Source organism: Molothrus aeneus, chromosome 5, assembly GCF_037042795.1.
Source record: "Molothrus aeneus isolate 106 chromosome 5, BPBGC_Maene_1.0, whole genome shotgun sequence".
NCBI lineage: Eukaryota > Metazoa > Chordata > Aves > Passeriformes > Icteridae > Molothrus > Molothrus aeneus.
In genome coordinates, this window is record NC_089650.1 from 40,845,651 (window position 1) to 40,868,435 (window position 22,785).

Sequence of the window (22,785 nt, forward strand, 5' to 3'; positions counted from 1 at the left end):
CAGACCTTAGATGGCAAAATAGGATTATAATATCTTTTTTCCTCTTTCTGCTCATGCAGGGAGAGACACGATAGCTGAATTCTTCCTCTCGGTTCAAGGAGTTCTGGTTTTGTCCATGTACTAGGAATTACCTCAATCACAGAAAGTCATATCACTGCAGATATTCACATAGCATGAATGATCTTAAAAACAAAAATTATAAAAGTGAGGAGATAAAATAAATAATGGCATTACAAAGTAGTGATTCCTCCCTCCTAATCTTTTTTAACCTGTTTCAATTTCCAAACTGATCAAAAAACACAAAAAATGAGTATAATAAGATGGCTTGACAAGATGGATGGATAGTTAAAATTTTCAGAAGGTCCATTGGAAGACTTTATGATAAAACTTTAGTTTGTGACTGAAGCTAGGCTTCTAAATCCACAGCCAGAGAATTATATTTAAATGGTCTGATTATCTCGATTACTGCGAGCTCCACAAATATGTAGGTCAAATTCAAGATATTTTTTAATATATTTCAATGCTTAAAATAATATTATAGGCTAGTAAATTCAGATGGGTAAGGTATGAATATTTTGGCTATGACTGAATTTCCCAGAAGGGTAAAGCATTTTTCCTATGCATCACTTTCCGACTGCATGCACCTAGATACCAGGGTCAGCTTTCTTTATTAGTCTGTTCTTCCATTGAGAGGCAAAACCTGCTGTCACAAGGCACATTAAAGTTTAGAATGTTGTATTACACAAGGTAAGTATGCAACTTCTGGCACTGACAAAGTCAGATTATTTCCCCACATATCACAAACAATAACCCAATCAGGTTTCTTATATAAGAATCATAAAAATATACATGTTAAGAATATTGTTATTACTCAAAATCAGAAATTAGGTCTGTAAGAAAAAACTCAATAAATGAATGTGAAAAGGAGCGAGATTAGGTGGAAACAAAAAAAAAACTCCAAAAAACAAAACACACACTAAGCATCAGAATTTTGCTTATGGAATAATGATAAGAACCAACACTATGAAGAAAAAAGCATAGAAGTTCTAAGAGGGAAGTACTATCAAAGTTGAGAAAAGGGTTTAAGACTAAAGAAATCAAACAGGACAGGTATTATTGTATGCTTGAATAATTTATTTTTATGGATGCCATGGAGCTTATTAAACACTTCAAGGGAAAACATCCCCTACACCTAACTGGAAAAAAAAATCTGTCAGTATCTAAAGGAGGATTAAAGTTTCACTGACAACTACTGGGCTTTTGTCATTGATTTTCAAAAGACAAAGGTCAGGTGCTTGTTTAAACACATGTGAATGTACCTATTCACTAAAAAAAGTCAATCACCTTGATGGTTAAAGTCAATATCAAAAGCCATGGACAACAACTGTTCAGAAGCATAAAGATTTTCCTAAATTTGCAAATTCACCAAGATTGCTTTATTCTACGCATGAATTGAAGGTCCTAAACAAATTCTGCTTCTTTATAAAATTAAATTATATGACATACTGCTGATATCTCTGGTAATATGGGTGATATTAACAGCATATTTCTTTCATCAAAGTTATTGATATTATTAGCAGTTACAGACTGACTATAGATATAAAAAGATTTTCCTCTAGACCTAAAGAAAATCTGCTGGAAGTTCTGAGGCCTCAAAACCACATTGCATTTAATAAAATAATGCTAGCATTGCTAGAAAGCAAATTTTGCCTCAATAACAGCTTCAAAACTATATAAAGAAACAAAACCACATATTTGGCTTTAGTTCAGTGTTTACTTCACACAAATGCCTTTGCTTCACTGTGCCATTATCCATGAACAGAGTATGCCATTACTGGAACACAAGCTCTCATTCCACTAATGGTATTGCTTAAAGAACATATGAAGATGCTGGTGTTTTCATCCAGGAGATATCCATACATCTTGCACAAGTAATTACATTACCAGTAATCCTTTTAAAAGGCTCTCTTTGCTCAGTTGCTTTGCCAATAGCTCTAAGCTTGGTTACATGACAATGGCACTCACTCATAGCGCATGAATTGGTAACAGATGAACCAGCTAATACACTTGTGCTTTCTGATCACTCACAAATCATAGAACCCCGACCCATCAAAGGAAACAAACATGCTTTACAAAGCCCCAGATAGTTTATTTATGGCTGAAAACAGCAAAGAATGCTGAATATAGCACGTCCTTTTACACATTTTGCAAAGAACAACAATTACCAGGAAACAGAGCCACTAACTTTTTAAGGAGTGCTGGCATTCACAATGATATAAAAAAATCAGTCTCTAACTGCAGGACAAGCATCTCTTTCATGAAGGAAAGAAGCACCAATATGAAGGTATGGAATACAAGGCATATAATGAAATACTCTAATCACACCAACATATTCAGACTAAGAAGTTTTGCTAAATATTCAAACACTGCCTGAATTAAATCTGAAGACTATTTTCCATACTGTGAATTATGTCGAATTCATTAATGAATAAAAACTGTTAACCTCAAAACTAACCTTGCACTTTTCTACTGTAGAGTCTACTCCGTGTTCCTGAGATAGTGATTAAAAATAGCAACTGTCATTGTATCTGTCAGTCAGTGTATACATAGATGATGCAGGAGGCAGTATGCAGAAGTGTTTTAGAATCATCAAGCAGCAGTACACAGAAAGGCAGAGAATAAATTAAACCAAAAAATAAGCCTCAGGCTGATGTGTTTGAACTTCACTGCAAACATTATTCATACATATTTAATTGCTCCATTGAGACTGTGACTGTTCTGGAGATGTTCCAGGCATTATTTCCATTCCATTAGTACACTTGCAGTATGTGTACTCCTTAACCCAAAATGATTGATTCTATAAATGTCTTCCCACTTACTGACCTGAACACTAATTGAGGTTGTGTATCGATTAAGAGACAGTGTATGCTTTTTGAAACCCACCAACATATATTGTAGTCACTGAAAGATCTTGTGGCACAAGAAGAAAGAGGTGCTCTAAACTGAAGACATCAGTATGTGGTTTCACAGAAATGTTTCAGGTAGGAAGAGTTGGAAATCATACAATAGGTTGACAAACTTTGCTAAACAACACTTAATACAGAAGCTTAATTCTAAGTCCCACCTTTCTGAAACATAAAACAATCATTCTTTGAAATACAATTATCACCTACCAGATGCTTTTGTCTGTGCTTGCACCTTTTAAATTAATTTGCCTTGGGAGAAAGTATAAATTTTTTACATTCCATAAAAATAAAACTTAGGGATTCAGATAATTTTATCAGTTCAGATACACAAAAGAGGAGAAGTTGAATGCTTTTAAAACACCTTAATTAAAACTAAGATAATGTTGTACCCTGCAAATTATTCTACTATGAACCAAAACTTTTCCTGTTCAAATTATTAAACATAATTACAGTATATCAGCTAAAATTTCAAGTAAGCCACCCTGAGGAAGCAATCCTCAAGATCTCCACAAGTACTGCCCTGATTCTGGATTAACCTTGAGGTGCTGGAGTATGCATGTTCAAAGAAGGACAACAAAACCTATGAAGGGTCTGGAGTGCAAGTCCATATCACAAGTCTATGGAATGGCTGAGGGAGCTGTGGTTGTTCAGCTTGGAGAAAAGGAAACCTTCTTCAGGGGAGACCTTACTGTCCTCTACAACTGCTAACAGGAGGCTGAGGACAGGTGGGCTCAGTCTCTTGTAACCAGCAACAAGTGACATAAGATGAAAGAATGTCAAATTGTGCCAGGAGAGGTTTAGATTGGCTATTAGGATAAGTTTCCCCACTGAAAGTGTTCTCAAGCATTGGAACCAGCTGCACAGGGAAGTGCTTGGAGGTATTTAAAAGACATGTAGATGTGGCACTTAAGGACAAGGTTTAGTGGTGAACATGGTAGTGCTGGGTTAACAGATGGACTTGAAGGTCCTTTCCAATCTAAATTATTCTATAATCAACCTGAAAGCTACAGAGAGTCTTAAATCCTTAGCATTTAAGACATTAAAATATCAGTTGTGTCACATTTTGAAAGAAAAAATGCCTTATAATAGAGGTATGCTCATGCAGCTTGGTCAAGCCTGTATCAGATATTGAAAGTATACTTGGGAAGCACTAGTACTCATATTATATTTTATTTATAATTTTTACAAACATGAGTATGTTAGAATTCATGTGACAGAATACTAAAGAGAAGCTTAGACAAGAAATCTGGACCCGTCTTTGAGAGAAGTTACATCCTGAGAAATAATGCATTAAAAATTACATTGCCAGTGCTTTCTTGCTCCAGACCCTCCAGATCAAATCTATTCAATTTAAAACTGATTGTGTCCCACTTAAATTCCATCTCTCAACTCAGTATATCATTTAAAAGTCAAATAAGATATTTCCAGCTTGTTTACTGTCATTGAAAACATGCATCACTCTATTTCCTTCCCAAGACCTATGCTTCCCGTGCTATGCCAACTGGCCTTGAATATTTCAATAGATGAGGTCAGGTCAAAGCATGCAAATAACTGGAAGCTGAGCATGTGTTCTGGTCCATTTTTTTACTGGCACACAACTTCTGTGAGCAGCAAATATATGTTTATAGACGAGGGATTTAGCACATTTCTGTGCCACGTTTCTTTTTAAAATTAGAATTCCAGACAGTAACCTCCCTGGGCCAGAGTTCACTTCTGGCCTGTGCAATGCTGGCACAATGGAGGTCCCCTGTAAGAGCATTTATAATAGCAGTTTGTTTTTAAACCATGGTCACAGGTGTTTGTTTATACGAAACTAATTTTCTAAAAGTTATAAAATTATTGTTTTATTTTATAGTAGGGATCACAGAAGCAAAATGGTTTGGGTTAAAAGGGAATTTAAAGATCATCTTTTTCCAACTCCCCTGCCAGCACCTTTCACTATATCAGGTTGCTCAAAGCATTGTCAAATCTGGCCTTGAACACTTCCAGGGCTAAGACATCCACATGTTCTCTGGGACATGTTCTCTGTTCTCTGGTGCTCCACCACCATCACAGGAAAGAATTTCTTCCTTACATCTGGTCTAAACCTATCCTCTTCTCATTTAAAGCCATTGCTCCTCATCCTATCTTGTAAAAAGTCCCTCTCCATCTTTCTTGTTAGCCCCTTTAGTCATTGCAAAGCTGTGATAAGGTCTCCCTGGAACTCTTTCATCTTCAAGCTGAACAACTCCAGCTCTCTCAGCCTGACTTCATAGAAGAGGTGCTTTAAAACAAAATTCAAACTAAGCCATCTAAATGAAAAGTATCATGAATGAAAAAGGAGCTTGCACTGGAGCTAACAAAAGTGCACACTCTCAAAGAGGTTTGTTCAGAACTGGGACAAAGCTGTATCTAGTATTTTTAAAATAAGAAATTACTTACTTTTTTATTATCTTAAGCATAGCATTGAATAAATTAAAACTGCCATAGTAAGTCACAAAAGTGAAATGAAAACGTCCTTCATTTTAATGTAATAATTTGACAATTTCCTGGCCCTTGCCCTTTACCTTCTCAATTGTAAGATGGTCTTTAAGAAATGAAATGAAATTAAAATTTTTCTGCAGCAAAACTAGCAGAATCTGGTAGGATGTATAAAAAAGAAATGGAGAAGCAGCAAATAAGAGTACAACAGCAAAAAGCAAGAAACAAAGCTTTAAAAAATATGAACCTTTCTCAAGGCTGAATAAGTTGTTTTCCAATTGTTTTCACTGGCTTTGCTTTACCCCTTGGCCATCACAAACAAGGGCTGATGCCCTTTCCACTGAAATCCAGAAATATTTACTCTTTGTCTGCATGAGAAGCAGCACTGTGCTGACCAATGCACCAACACAATCAGTAATACAAAGCAAACAGCAGTAAACTGGAGTCAAGGTGGTTTTGACTGAAGGAGTAGATCAATCATTTCAGTACATAAAGAATCTGAAAAGATGGAAAATGTCAAGTATTGTATTAAAAGTATTGTTTACTGAAGCTCTTTGATTAGTCAATATCACAAAATCACTCTGTTCATCAGGATAACTTCCTGCTAGACAAAACATGCTGAAATATGCATCGTCTGAAATTTAACTGGCAGCTAGTTTTGTAAGGGCTTAACTGCTAGCATGATTTTTTGTGTTAAAAGAAGAAAAATCTAGCAAAGATGCTAAAGTATCAAAACGTACATAATGAAACCAAGAGCCCTGCAGGGCACCTTTTGTTAACAACCTTTTGTTGTGATTTCATTGAAAATTTAATCTATGCTTTGTTTTAGGCCTTGCTTTTTCCACAGTCACAATTGCAGTCAGACAACATGCAATTATCTGAAATAAAAATATAGCCACAATATTCCCATTATGGTACCCAGCCTAAAAAAGATATGAATTTGCATGCCTTGATTAAGATAGCTGTCAGCAGATGCATTTCATTTTACAGCCATACCAATTTTTTCAAAGTAGAAAAGCAAGTAAGAAACAAAAAAAAAAGGCTCCTTACATCTAAATTGAGGTTTTATACATGGACTAAATAATGTATAAAACTTTCATATTTATAACTGTTTTAAGCATATCCTAAAAAGATAGTTTTAATTAAGTTTGCTTTTGTATTGAAAGGGGTTCATTCTGAAAGTGGTAATGGAGTGTAAGAATCTGAATGGGGACAGAATGGGATACAGGATGAAGTTGGCAGCACTCAAGTAGTAACTTCTTGCTCCAACTTTAAGTCCAGTCTTTACAAAAGACAGAGTACTATAATTCTTTTCTCAGGCATAAATAATTGAATTTGAATATACCAAGGTATTTTTTCCTTCTTTTAAAGCATCTCAGGTTAGAATTTACAACCACATTCTGGTCATGTGCAGCACTTTGAATCTCAAGATGTGATTTCACTGGAACCATTATAAATCTGTGGCTGTTAGCCTGTTTGCATCAGAAAACAGGTGGATATGGTGGAGAGTTTCACTAATTGTATTTGAAAAATTGATGCCCAAAACACAGCAGAAGTCGCATCATGAAGAACTATCAGGAAATCAAGAGGAGTAAAACTTTTTAAATCAGATACTCAATGCCATATCCTTCTGAAAACTGCAGATTAATAATCTCATCCAAAGTGTCCCCAGGCAGACTGATTTCAGTTCCCACTGTTAAAAAATCCCATTGATATTGGTGGAACAGTTTCACTGTGCTAGTGTGTTCAGTTATAAATGAAATCCACATGTCTTAAAAATAGAGTTTCTAAGCTGACCTTCACTGGGCAATCAGTTTCAGAATTGTTTCTTCAGATGGATCTGAAAGCCAAACAACATTGAACATGATAATGTGTAAATACTCAGTTTTTACAGAAAATACAGGAACACTGGTTTTTCTTCATTAAGGGAAGATTGGTGCCTGACAGTTTCAGTGGTCTACTATGATGGCATTACAGCATTGATGGATAAGGAAAGAGCAACTGGCATCATCTACCTGGAATTGTGCAAAGCATTTAACATTGCACTGCGTGACAGCCTTCCTTCAAATTGGAGAGATGTGGATTTGATGGATGGACCAGTGGGTGGATAAGGAATTGGCTGGATGACACTCAAAGAGTTGTGATCAGTCACTTGTGATGTGTTATGATCCCAGGGGTTGGAAGTGGGGCGGGCACTGTGTCACATCTCTGTTGGTGACTTGGACAGCAGCATCAAGTGCACCTCAGCAAGGTTGCCAACACCAAACTGTGTGGTAGAATCAACATACTGGAAGGAAGGGGACCTTCACAGGATTAAGGGGTGGGTCTGTGCAAACTCATGAAGTTCCACAAAGCCAAGTGCAAGGCCCTGCACCTGGGTCAGCTTAATCCCAAGCACAAGTACAGGATGGGCAGAGAATGTACTGGATTACTTTCTCCCCTTGGCAGAGGAGCCCTGGGGAGAAAGACTTGAAGGTGTTGAGGGACAAGAACCTTAATGTGGCCTGGCAATGGGCACTTGCAGCCCAGAAAGCCAAACGTGCCCTGAGCTTCAGCAAAAGTGGCATGGGCGGCAGGGTAAGGGAGGAGATTCTGCCCCTCTACTCCACTCTCATGACCCTACCTGAAATGCTGCATCCAACTCTGAGACCCCCCAAAAGAAGGACATGGACATGTTGGGGAGCGTCCAAAGGAGGAACAAAAAGGTGAATCAGAGGGTTGGAGCGCCTCTCCTATGAAGACAGGCTGAGAGAGGCTGGGTTGTTCAAAACAGGGAAGAGAAGGCTCCAGGGAGACTTACTGCAGCCTTCCAGAACCTAAAGGGGGCTATAAGAGAGGTGGAGAGGGACTTTGCACAAGGGCATGTGGTGATAGGACTAGGAGGAATGCTTTAAACTGAAAGAGGGCAGGTTTAGATTACATATAGGGAAGAAATCCTTTCCTGTAAGAGTGATGAGGCACTGGAACAGGTTGTCCAGAGCAGTTGTGGATGCCCCATCCTTGGAAGTGTTCAAGGCCAGTTTGAATGGGGCTTTTAGAAACCTGGTGTAGTGCAAGGCATTGGCAGAGGGGCTGGAAAGAGATAATCTTTAAATTCCCTTCCAACCTATGCCAATTCTACCATTCTAGGAGAAAGATGAGTCAGAATTTAAGCTAAGTATATCAGCAAATTCTAAGGTACAAATTTAAACATGCCATTAGGGAGAAATACAATTTTTTAAAAATACTCCAGCATTCCAGGAAGGCAAATAATTTCATTACTTTAATCATCACATTTATTTTAGAAAACTGTATTGATTTTTGGCATCCAGCCATGACAAAGTCTATGAACTCTGGCTATGAGCGTGAGCAGCTGAAACACTCACTTTCTGATCTCCATTGAACTTTGTGGGCTTTCAGAGTTCACATCTTGCACAATACCACTGGCTGACACTGCAGCTTCTGTATGTACCAGGTCTTTGGTGTGATGGATTCTTTACAGCTTTCCCAAAGAAATGAGTTTCAGTTGAACTGACCACATTTTGGGCTATGATTTTGCCAGGCTTCTGCACACTGCAGCAAGGATGCAAGACTGAATTTCTACATTGATAGTCTGAATGTTTCCTTCTGTTGTAAGAATAATAGTCCACAATATGCATGCTGATGTAATTGCAATACTTGGAACTTCTATCTTGGAGTGGCTATCTCAATTATCTGACTACATATTTCTATTTTTATATTATATATTTCTTTCTCTTTAGCACTTTTTTCTGACTATGTGATCACATAATATGTATTACATGACAGCTACACTCATCCTGATTTTGGGGTGAACCAAGCATAAGGCCTAGGCTAGCTGTAAATGCTAAAGATAGAAAAAAATTTCTAATAACAAACAAAGGAAGAAAGGTAAAGAGCTCAAGCAGAAAGTGGGCAATGATATAATGACAACCACATCACTGATTCTGCTCTTATGGAAAATCTTCCAGTGCCTGAGTGGGGGAAGAGGTGTTTCCTACTCAGCAAGAATTCTGCAGAAAGTGGAGAGAAGGTGCTAGAAAAGATCTTGCTCCAACTATGGTTGAAGAACTGCAACTGCTCATTCAGAGAAAATAACTTTTTGGAATTTCACAAGGAAAATTTTTATCAAGGAATTAGAGCTTTTCAGGTTTTGGCATAGGATGTGATTTTATGAAACTATTGTCATTTGGCAGTACTGTTATTACTGAAATATTGGAGACACTGCACTTTAAGAAGTTTTATTAAGGTGACACACTGGATGAAATACTTTTAGTAATTGTTCATGATATACCTCTTTCTCAGTAATGGAGATGGAATGAAATGTACTTTTAGAAAGAGGTGAACATGAACCGCCATATCCATCCAATTACGAAGACTATACTTAGGAATCTAGCAATTATGTAGGAATAAAAACAGGGTTTTTTTCTAGCAGGCTATCAACTACTGAATTGCAAGTATCTACCAAATATAACTCAAAAAACTTAAACAGGATGAGGAACTGAAAAGATATGGTATAAAATAAATACGTACTAAAGTGGTTCAGATAATTTAAACCTAAATTAAAGGTGAAATTTATGTCTGTGGGCCCAGTCCAAAATCCCACTGCAGCTAATGGATCATGCTTTTCTCTCTTCAGTATAATTATCTTGCAGCCACATTGGTCGGTGAATGTTTTTTTTAAACCCCAGGACATGAAATGTTTCCACATTAGCACTTATCGGGGAAATGGTGTAAGTGCAGGGGTGTTAGGAGCTCCCTTCCTCCCCTTTGCTGCCCTCTCAAGTGTCTGGTTGAGTGTGTGGATGTAGATGGGCACGTGTCGTCTACTTCATGCAAGAGGAAAGCTGCCCCACTATACTCACTCTCCTCCTCTGCCTCCTGCTCTTATTCGTGCCAATACAGATAAGAAGCCACATATGTTTTTGTTTGATTTGTAGGAGTCTCCATTAGAAAAAAATAGGATGAGACTGCTTTATGTAACTTGAATGAGACAAATAAACAACTTAATCTTCAAGCTAAAGAGATCTCACAATTTTTGTTTGTTGCTTTGGTTTTAAAGTTTTTTTTTGGTTTTTTTTTTTAAATCTCAGAGTTCAGATCTCCCTAAACTTAATTATATCTCTCTCAAATGCTTTGCCTTGAGAAGAAAAGTGAGATGAAGAGTAATTTGCCTCACTATTCTTCCTATCACAACTAGGGTGTGGGAAAATGCATGACACAGCCTTTCCAAACAGAGACTGGCACAGGCAAGCCACAGATTTCTTTCTTGGTAGCTGAGACAGATGGGAGACTTCCACCTGCATGCCCTCCCACATGCATACCTTTTCTGTGCTCATACATAAATAATGTCATGCAAAGCACCCACCCCTCGTGCAGTGCATTAGCAGTCTGTGCAGAACACGCTCCATGCGGCCACATTGGAGCCTGAGCAGCGACTGCAGTCCCTGAGATGCTCCCAGGAAAGCCAGGGAAAGGTTGAGACAGACCACAATGTTGGATCAGCAAATGCAATGTGGGAAGCCACCCTCCCCACAGCTGAGCTAGGGCCCCAGGTCATCCTTACCCTTTCCTTTGGCAAACACTGCAGCATTTTGGGCTATTGATGTGCTGGAGGAAGGGAAGAAGGGAAGAAGGGAAGAAGGGAAGAAGGGAAGAAGGGAAGAAGGGAAGAAGGGAAGAGGGGAAGAGGGGAAGGGGAAGGGCAGACATGCTCTGCAGGGACTGAGTGACACTTCCAGCCCTTTCCTTTTGCAAACACTGCAGCACTTTTGGGCTATTGCTGTGCTGGAGGAAGGGAAGAAGGGAAGGGCAAGGGCAGACACGTTCCTCTGTGGACTGAGTGACACTTCCAGCTGACAGCAGCGCCCGCTGAGGAGAGCAGGTTGGCAGGAGAGCCCTGAATTGCTGACACAATAGTTTTCATGCACTGAGGAGGGCTGGTATCTGAGAACAAGGTCCAAAAATGTATCTGACTCATGTGGTTTCCAAGCCTCAACCATTCTGGTGAGTTTTTTCCATACTAGAACTGGAAAAGCACTTGGTTATCCCAGTGGAAAAGTTTTTCTCGGGACATGAACCAGAGAATTTTTACAGGACCAAACACAGATATGAATAAAAACTTTCCTGCAAATATTTCTGATAATACAATATTTTTGTATTTTTTCACTGTTTTCAAATATTCAAGATAATAAATAACGAAAACTAAAAATAGGCAGAAGTCTTAAACAACTCTCATTTGCATGAAAGAAAGTTCACCATAATGTATTATGATGAATTATTTTCAACATTTTTTCATGCTAAAAAATTGTCATTTCACAGCATAGCTTAACAATAATACCCAGAATTAAATAAATGCTTTCAAAAATCTTTTAGTCATTTCTTGAAAAATTATAATCATACAACTTGATGGCCAGACTAAATGTAACAATCACTATTCATGGACAGTTTTATCCTGACAGAATATATTTAACAATGCCAGACAAGATTAGTAGTCAGATCACTCAATATAAATCATCTATGGAGGACCTTACTGAAATTTTTTGTATTGAGACAAAAAGGAAAGAAACTTATGTATTGTCTTGCTTATCCAAACTGATATTATTCACTTGGGTTATAAGTATAAGATTTACTGTGAGCAAAAATATTGGAAAACATTTGTATATTCTTTTATACTATTTATGCTATTTATGCTATTTACTATTGCTATTTTTAAGGAAATCTGCCTTACCTTTTGGACGATTCCAGGTTTCTGTTCAGTAGTCAGTACCTTATACCAAGATAAACTACTTAAATATGAAATAATTAATAGATAAACTTAAAAACCTTCTAACCAAGGAGAGAATACTGTATGTGTATCCAAATGCACATATATCATAGATACAATTATTTCATTGTTTCATGCAGTTTTATTTGTGGGAACGTATCCCAAAAAGTTTTACTCAAGCTTAATGAAAGGTTTGTTTTCTTTCAGTTAGTACAGAACTTATATTGACTGAGCTATAATGTGTAGTTAGTTTTTCTCAATTAGGCCTATTGTGAGAAGAATGAATGTGTTTAGAAGCCATCTTTAGAACATTCATGTATGTGAAAAGAACATACTTTTCCAGTAGAAACTTATCATCCTGATTGTGAAAACATAGAATATGGAAATATAATTTATCAAACTAAATGTTCAAATAGGTGCATAATAGAAAATCTCTTATAGAAACTGCTTTTATTTCTTTGTAGGTGATGTGTATCTCATAAGGAAGCTCTCTCTAGTTCCAGGGTACAAAATATTGTCCAGTTAATAATACTAACCTAAGCTATGTTTGACAAAATCCAGTATAAACATATGTACATAAATTAGAACTCTGTAGCAATTCTGCAAAATTATTTTTAACAAAAGCTTCTAAACCTATATTGCTAGCTTGATTTGTTAAATTAAAATACCTAAAATTCCTAACACACATTTCTGAGCATGTATAGCTGTATTTTTTATTAAAGAAAGCTAGTGGGAGCTTATGAAAATACATACTAATACAAGAATATTTAGTTTGCAAAATCAAATAGCAAACATAGAGAATAAAAAATTTACAATTATCTGTATTACTTTATTTCTTTTCCCTGTTGGTATCTGTTTTGCATTATTTTAGACAAGAATCCTGTGTCAAAGGACAATTGTCTTTATTGCACCAATAAAGACTGATCATTGTGTACACATACAGTGAATATCTAGCCAGGGACACCACAGAAATGGTTTCCAGCCTGGAACTTGCATATTCAAAATTTCAGTTTGTGTATATTGTTCCATCACCCTGTCTGCAATCAAGATTCAGCTGTACAATCCACTGTTACCTCTACAATCCCCAATTTTGATAATCTACCTTTGAATATCAATTTTCTGTTACCTGCTTACACAGGCCTCAGCAGCTCTTTTCCTCTATTCCCATAAACTGGTTTCTTTTTGACTGTGGTCTGTTTTTTGGCTAAAAGTTCACATTCTTTATTCTTTGCTCATTATAAACCCTCCTTACTGTGCTAGGAAAATTTTGAGGGCAATTGACATTGGAGCAGTTTGTCAAAAGACAATTCAGGTCTTGCCTCTAGTGAGCAAACTGTGCACACAGCCCAGAGACGTCCTTGTGATTTAATTCCAGCTACTACAGTCAGTTGTCCCCAGGATGTGGCAGGCGACTGCAGCAGACACTGTAAGGAGGAGAAAGTGATTTCAGGCACACAGCAGGCAGAGGTAAGCCCAGGCCTGGTGGCAGAGAGCTGTGTGCTAGCATGGGCAGTGGCTGTAGAGCCTTGGCACACACTGGGGCGTGGCTCTGGCTGCCTCTGACAGCATCACCAGCTGCACTGCTGGGGAGAGCCCACTCCTGGGCAGAGGTGTAGGGCACACCTTTCGTGTAGGTTGGACCTATTAAATGGTTGGAGAAAAACAAAAAAAATATTTGCAAAACAATCAGTCCTCTCACAGTCTACTTCTGTCCCCGCTTCATCTAATATAAAACAAAAAGTATGGTGCTATATTGTCTTTTTTTACTTATCTTACCACTAGCTGTTGAATTGTCATCAGTCTTGTCTAAGATCTTTTATTTACTTTACTTTATTCAACAAAATTCTTTTTGCTTCTTTCAAATGCCAGCCCTCTCTTGCCATATATAATTTGTCTCTCCTGAATCAGCCAAGTTATCAACATATCAAAAAATCAGCCTGTTTCAAGTCATGCTTATAATTTTGCAATTATGGTGATGATGATGACAGAGTACTGGAGACAGTGGTCTGTAGAGAGATTCATCTGACTGCAGGTGGTGCAGATATTTAACTCCTTGTGTGTATCTTTCTTTTGTGACCCACAAGCAAGTCTGCACTTCAAAGTAATTCCATCAGAGTTCAAGATGCTTCATTGCTACCTAGAAGTCCTCTTGACAACACACTTTCTTAAATCCACGAGAAAGTGTGTTTGTATTTGCATTGCATCATTTAGCAATATAACAGCATTATACAGAGCTGTCTCAGAATGCTGCAATTAGCCATGAGCAGAGCTGGAAATGACCAAGATGGAGACCTTTATGAAAAAAAAAAAAAAAAAAGACAACCTCTCTCTGACTTCCAAAAAAGTTGAAGGCACTTCAAAGAACTCCTTAGTGATGGACTACACAAAGGCAAATAGCAACTGATCATTCTTTAGCTAGATGAGCTATTTGTGGAAGAATTACATTGTGAAGAAATTCAGAAGTCAGCCAGAATCCTCAGGAGCAACCAACAAGCAGTTGCTGACAATGCTTCCAGAGAATGATTTAGAACAGGAGATGATAAGATAAATCAAAACCTTTGTGAATTAGTTGCATTGGAGAACTTAAAACATTTACAAATGAGAAACAAAGCAGTCACAAATTAACTATCATAAATAAATGGATGGTGCATTAACCACCTTTACAATCCATCCATCTTTGGTACATTTACAGAAGTTTTCTAATTTTGCAAAGTAAACACAAAAATAAAAAAGACACTAGCAGAAAAACAAGTCAAGTTTGTATCTAAGGTTTTCATATCATCGACCACTTTAGACTGTGTATCATATATCTATACTAGGAATAATAAAAATACAGTTCACAGTGTTGCAGTAGCTCTACTAAGCAGCTGTGCTACTAGAAAATGTCCTGAATAAATGGATTTTGACCTACCAGTATCTGTGCAGGACACACTGTTGAGGATGCTTCATTTAGGACATTTCAAAAATGAGGCTATACACATCACATTGCTTAAGCAACAATAAAGTAAATACAAAAACCCCATGTTACCATGCTTAATATTGTCACTCCTTTATTTTTCCTACCTGGAGGAGAAAACAAAAAATTTACTTTTACTGATGTCTAATTTGCACTATATAAATAATGTCTACAGAATATAAACTATCATCCAGGCAATTTTATTTCACTGCTTAAAGCTAAAAATAAAAGCATCTATGTCACCCTTTAGGTTTTGAGCATACCCTTTTGTATGAGGTTCTTGGATGAAAACCTTTTCTTTTTTTACTTATCTCTATATTGAACTTTTGGTAGGATTTGTCTCTGACTATTTTTAGAAATAAAATAAAGATTTTTAACATTTCAGAGTAGAAGAAAATTGCTTGCAATAATATTTAAGTAATTTTAATACGGTTTTATTGGTCTCCCAGTCTGGCATATAAATTTGAAAACTATCATGTCACCTTGCCTTTAATCCTTTTTTCCCATTTTTCCAGTCTTTTCATGTAATTAAGTTTTTTTCTTAAATCTTAACTAATCTCCTTTTCAGTCTTTCAGACAAAGCTTTCCTTCAGTCAAGGGTGAAAAAAATCAATGATGTTTTAGACTGAGCTTTTTGCTCAGAAGACATTGTGATCATTGGCTGCCCACTTGGCACCTGTCTGTGAATTATTTTGATACATCTGCTTTACCTTTTTGCCCATCCCTGCACAGAGACAGAATCTTCCTCTGCACATTCTGCAGTGATGACAAGGAGCTGCTTGAATCCCCTCACCCTCTTCTATAACTCAAGTATTCAGTCACATTATTTTTTTCACCTAGTTTTCTAAGATCACTCTTTCATGCATTTTTCATATTATTAACTTAATCTTTAAATTCTGTCACGTCACTAATATTTATGATGTATATAAATAATGAATACTGCTTCAAACATTAAATAGCATAACTCCTCAGCCTTATCAATGTAGCAGAAAATTATTATCTTATTCATAACTTTCACTGCACATTGCTGAGATGATTTCTAAATGTTAGCACACTTAGTCTTACTAGTTTTCTTAATTGCACTCAGTAAAGAACTTTGTCAAAACCCTTGGGAAAGTCCAAATAAATTATACCAAGCATTTCTCCTTCAACCATTACTTGGATGACATGTGCATACAGTTCTGACAGATCTGAGAAGGTTTTCTTTCAGCAAAGATTCCCTGGCTTCCTTTAGCAGAAATTGATCTAAAGTTTTGCTCCTAATTCCATTATTGATATATAATGGTCTATAATATATACTCATATATTCAATCTATTTAGCTAAAACTGAACTCAGAGTTGCAGGCCAGTAGGATATTACTAGTTTGCTGGAAAAAAAGGCAGAAAAAGCAAAACAATATCCAAATTTTAATATTCAATTTTTCAATAGGCAATTAAGTGCTAATAAAATTTGCATCAGCTCAACCCCTTCAGTTTCTTATAAGCTTTGTGTGTAGCCAATCAGCCATCTGATTCCACTTTCCTTTCAAATTTCTCTTACTATTTCCTTTATTGCCTCAACTTAATAAAATAGCTTATTTTTACTTTTTTAAAGTGCAGGATAGCTAATTGCATTTTCTGTAGGAGACTCCATACAAATAAATCTTTCAGCTTCTTTGTAAGAGTTCTTTTGAAATCTGTTCTTTTAAAAACAGTAGGTCTGATGACACTTTCATGAGTTTTTCTGGTTCTGATATAATTGAAAAAATCTTTGCTATTTCTCATATCTTCAGCTATAAGGTCTTCAGACTGCTTCTTAGAATATATATATATTCTCCATCTTCCATTTTTCCTGTCATAATTTGTGTTCTGTTTCAACAGCTACATTTGTCTGGAATTTATCTGGAAGAGGCTACATTTAAGGTGAAATAAACTCTTAACCCTCACAGCTTTCTGCGTTGCTTTTTAATATTTTTCTTCATTATCTGAGACTGATGTGACGTTTTTAATCCTATTCATGTGGTAATTCAAGGAATTTCTATAATTAATTTCATGGTCACAAAAAGAAATCCAAATATCTACTTTATTACAAGGAATTAACAGTGGAACACCCAAATACTATCACATATAGCAAAAATTTCACAACTCAATTATAAAGCACCAAAATAGAATAAAAGAAACTTTATAAATAAATTTAAAAATTATATTTCTATACCAACTCTTTTGACTAGGAATTCCTCACTCATATACCATTTTTACAATTTTTATTTAGATCAGATTTACCCTTTTTTTCAACCATATCTCTTTCTGCCACACACAGTCATAGAAGACATGTTTTTCAATGCTCCATAAAAGATTTGTTTACAGTAATTTGATTTTACTATTTTCCTACCAGAATAAAATGATCCTAATGTTTCCCTTCTTCCAGAAAGCTCTGGCAGACTTTCCCCAGTCTGGGTAGGGTTTATCCTGAAGCATCATATCTGTGACCTACAGAGAAAGAAGAAATAGCAGACAGTTACACTCATGCTACATAAGGCAGTACTAGCAAGGACTTTAGGAACATTTTTATTTACGTGTGGCACAGCTCAACAGACAGTAGACTAATAGTGTGTCCAGTGTTATTTGCAATCAAGAGAATGAATATTGGGCTACATATTCTGCCTCTAGAAGTGCATGCAACTCCTTGAGAAACAATGAAACCTGTAGAGATCCAAAGGTAAGAAGATAAGAGGAACCAATCTGAAAGTTACAGGAACCTACAGGAGGTGAGTTACATTCCCCTGTGGCTGTGAAGCTTTCTGGCCCAATCTGGGAGAGGAGAAGCACTTCCCTGAGAGCAGCATCAGCAGAATTTCCACTCTTGAGATCAGAACTGCAGCTAGGGAGTGGAAGCCTGTGCATTAAGCACTCATAACATTTATAATGTCCTCTCAGTTCCTGCTATCAGTAAAAAAAGCATACTTGGGACTGGCAACAGAAAAAAACCCTTAAAACTTGCAAAAATTTTTAAAAGTATGAAATATTTATTCTCATTTTCATAATTCCTGTCTAAAGAGACCATCTGTTTCTCTGTCCAGATACTCATATGTATGCAGTACTTCTGGGTGGTAGTACTTTATTTTATGGAAGTATTAAAAATGACTTTCAGCTCACTGAGGGAGGTGAATACCCCTCAGGCACCTGCTTCTTTGGGAAGCTGTGTTTTCATATCCATTTACTTCAAATTAACTGTACTAAAAAGCACCAGAAGTTACATCCCAATAGACTCATAAATTCTATTGTGCAAAAGATGCAGAGTGGAAAGCCTATCCATTTATAAAGATTTTAGAAATAATTGATCAGATAAAGGAAATGGGGGTGACCACCTGCTTCAAAATGCAGATAAGTAAACCAAATTCCACATCACCGTTATCAGTACAGAGTGGGAAATTACTGTGTTGTGATCAAAATGAAAATAAATCTTAAGATTCCAGAAAGAAATAATTTCAAACTGAAGACAAAATTTCACAGATGCTTTAAAATCCAGTTTGTCATACAGAGTGTAAGCTACTACTTTCAATCAATGGCATTAAGAGTGTTTATCAAAGAGAACATGTGGCCAATGAGTAAATTAAAAATAGATTCAACTGCTAAATTTTGTCTTCAAGTCCATTTGGGGTTAAAAGACTTCAGTGTATTAGCCTGGGCTAGGTTGAAAGGATAATGACTATGTTAAATGAATAGAAATGTATATTCTAGAATTTTTATTATTCCTTTAAACCTAACCTTAACAAAGAACAGATAATATCCTAAAATACCACCTTTAATAACTGTTTAATGTGGATAAATATTTTCTCTGATCAGCAAGCTATAATATTTTTTAATAAGATCCCAATTATCTAAATAAATATTTCAATAAATATTTAATGCTGAACAAGACTTCTGTAAAGATTTAATTCAATTCATTTAGTAACACTTTTTTGTCCTCTTAGGAATAGTCTACCTAGTAATGAATATTTGCAAAGAAGAGCAGCTATTTCAAGAGGCTTTATTCAAGTTTCAAAATAGTTTCTCCAGATGCTTTCTGGAAAATTATTATATTTGGGAGAAGGATGCAATTTGCAGCTCTATGACCAATTACCAAAGGAGCATGTTTCATAAGAATGACACTCGAGATGGAGATATTTTCTGAGGAAAATGGCAAGATGAGGCAGGCAATGTTTTTCTGATACCAAATAGCTGGTCTTTCATCTCCCAACTCTGGCATTTTTTTAAAGTCATATCACCAGATCAATGTCAGGTCAGTTGCAGCTAAATTGGCTAAAGCAGAGACAGTCATTAAAGGGATGCATTCCATAAAGAAAAATCCAATTACCTTTTGCACTAGAGAAATAAAATTCATTTTCTGATTTGGTCAAGGACAGTCACTGTAGAAAACAGGTCACAGGAGAAAAGCACTCAACACTGTCATACAGCAGACAAGTTTTAAGTATATATTAAATAACCATTGGTCTTAGAAAAAGAAAAAAATATAAATTTGAATTTAATTTGCAGAACTTCATGTAAAGAAATGTGTGTGTTTTTCTTTCTCTATTTGTATTTCACAATGTAATTCCTGGACAGCATACATTTATTTCTGCTTTACTGGACTATGTTTGAAAACATTGCTGTTACATGGGAATAGAAAAAAAAATTGGACACTTTAGTAAATGTCTGCCTGCATCTTACATAATCAAAATAAAATAGGGAAAGCCACTTATAATGTAATTAATTAATACATTTTTTTCTTGAACTAGGAGATGCAATATACTTTAATCAATAATTACACTGCTTCAGTTCAAAAAGGAATGGCCCCAACATACAGACAGGGTATACATTTTCATTTTATTCAGAGTCTCATGAGAGAGAAACAGTTACACTATACTAAATTGTAAAAGCAAAGCTGTATCACACACGCTGCCTGACTTCATAAGTTACGCAAATGCCACAAAAAACTCAATTTCCATTAATAATTACTATGTTTTATATATATTATGGCATCTTAATTTTTATTTTGCCCTATAAAATATGACTTTATCAACTATTCATATTACATTATATTAATTATGAGGCTAACTCATAATGGTTTAAAAAAGATATATTGCTGTCATTAATAGCAAAATGTTATGATTCCCATTTTTCTGTTACAGAAAAATAAAATTCTTCATTTTGATATGATCCTTTTGATGTTTGATATAATCATCAAACCACAGAAAGGCTTGGGTTGGAAGGGACCTTACAGATCCTCTAGTTCCAACCCCACCCTGCCATGGGCAGGGACACCTGACACTAGACCAGGTCGTTCAGAGCCCCATCCAACCTGGCCTATGATAGCTACTATTTTACAATATATAATACAATAATTTGTAATATTATATTGTATCACACAGAAGAAACAATCTGGGATTCAAAGTCATTCAGAGCAAGTAACTTACTCAGACAAAAAGTGCAGAAAGCAAAATCATAAAAAACTTCAAATAAAAAAACCCCAACAAAAGAGTAAGGTACCTAAGGTATCTGAGAGGCACCAAGTGGTGCAGTAAGACACCTTAAGGATCATTTATTCCTTCTTTGCAGTTACTCTTTGAGGCTATTCTTCAGGATACTCTGCACATACTTTACATCTCTCTGCAGACACTCATGTCAAGTGGCGCTGTGTTATACCTCACAGGGTCCTTCCCTTCCCAGCAGAGACAACCTCTGCACTGGGAGTGTCAGCTAAGGCAAAGAATCCCTTCTAAGTTAACAGCAACTGAAATTTCCTTGGGAAAAAAACAAACAAACAAACAAAACCAAACAAACAAACAAAACAAAAAAAAGAAAAAAAAAAAAACCAAGAAAATGGCCTCATACTTTGGTCATGCCTACAAAGTATCACCCAAATGCTCCATGACCAGGAACTATGCTATCATCATCTTCAGAGCACTAAGAGATAACCCTCAGAAAACTGATGTGGCACAGGCTGCTGGCCAAGCTGCTTTCATCTGACAAACTGCATTTTAGAAATGTAGAAATATAAAACTATATCAGTTGGTTTGATAGTGGCACTTCTTCATATAAGCAGCTACAGAAACTGTTTATTGCTAGAGAAAATGGACTCTGGGCTTTAGGACACAATATATTCTATGCTGCAATATTCATGAAGTGGAGACAAGCCCTTAACAGAGAATTTTCATTGCTTTATTCATATTTGGATAAAGCATCAAAACAGGGTAAGAGCAGCCCTCCAGAATTCAACAGTAGGTAGAAGAATCTTTGATCCACAAGAAAAGCCTGAAAACACAAACCAAATGAAAAAATATGAAATATTTTTGTATTCTTTTGACAATGCAATGATTAGCAAAAAGTCTAATGGACAGTAGGACTCCAACATAAAAATCGGTAAAAAAGCTGCTTGTTTGTGTGCAACTACTCAGCCAGAAGGACAGGACATCAAGGTGTTATTGTTGGAAAACTGAGTACCCTGGATAACTGCATTTGCCAAAATATACCTATCTCTACCACTGTCAAATACATTATTCAAGTATTAAAAGTTTTCATTTTTTTCAATTTTTATAATCTTACAAATTTAAATATCTTATTTTAAATCATAAACCGCTTTGTAAGTAGCACTATATTAAGTAACCTCTATATAAGTAGCACTTGGCACTCAGCCTTTTAATAGAGCATAACGTGCCCATCTCCACTCACCCCAAACTCAAATCAAGAAACATTATTTTCAGTCCTGCAACTGGGGCATTTCATTGATATCAGTAAATATCATAATTTCTAAAATCTTTTAGAAATTATAAGGATGCCATAGTGACAGGACAGGCCAGAGGGCAGTTTCCCATGGTAAGATTATGAACACTGAATTCCTCATCAAAAGAATCCATCAATAGTTTTGCAAAGACTGAATACTGCCTGTGTGTTTCTGAAAAGCATGTGAGTTTTATTTCTAGAAAAAACAAGGGCTAAATCAGGTTAAAGTAATTATGTTTTCTGAAGTCAGAGTGTGAAGTCAATGAGAGCTAATGCACACCGCTGAGGGGATACACTTCCCTTGCCTTGCTGTTATGTGCTTTTAGGTAAGAGCTATATATAGGTGTCCCACTAACTGCACATCAATTCTTTATCATATCTCAATCTTTAAGTACTGTACTACACCACAGTGATCATATACCAAACATTCAGTACTCAGTCATTAAAAGTTTCTATCCACCACTTTTCTCTTCTTTGAAATATATAAAAACTGTGGAGCTGTTCACCTTATGCAAAAAAGCAACCTATAGGGAAAATGTTTTTATGCTTTTTTCATCTGGATTTCTGTGAGAAAATTCTCTTCTGTGCATGGTGACCAGTCTGATACTCCTCTATGATGGCATGACAGGATGGGTCAACAAGGGTAGGATAGCTGATGTTGTCTCAACTCCAGCAAGGCTTTTGACTCTGTTTCCCATAATAACATCATGGATAAGCTCAGAAATTGTGGGTCAGATGAATGGACAGTGAGGTGGATCAAGAACTGGCTGAATGGCAGAACTCAGAGGGTTGTGGTCAGCCAAGTAGGATCCAGTTGGAAGCCTGTAGTCAGTGGTGTTCCCCAGGGATCAATACTGGGACAAGTCTTAACTTTTCTATCAGCAATGAGGCCAGAGAGA

General features: G+C 36.3%; 1 protein-coding gene across 3 annotated transcripts in view; it reads right to left on the bottom strand.

The window, feature by feature from the left end:
* Nucleotides 1-22,785, bottom strand: part of TMEM117 (transmembrane protein 117) — a 180,624-nt gene that overhangs the window by 49,900 nt on the left and 107,939 nt on the right. For all 3 annotated transcript variants that reach the window (XM_066549909.1, XM_066549908.1, XM_066549906.1), the window contains exon 5: nucleotides 17,517-17,614. In XM_066549909.1, coding sequence (XP_066406006.1) covers nucleotides 17,517-17,614 — 98 coding nt within the window. The remainder of the gene's footprint in view (nucleotides 1-17,516; nucleotides 17,615-22,785) is intronic.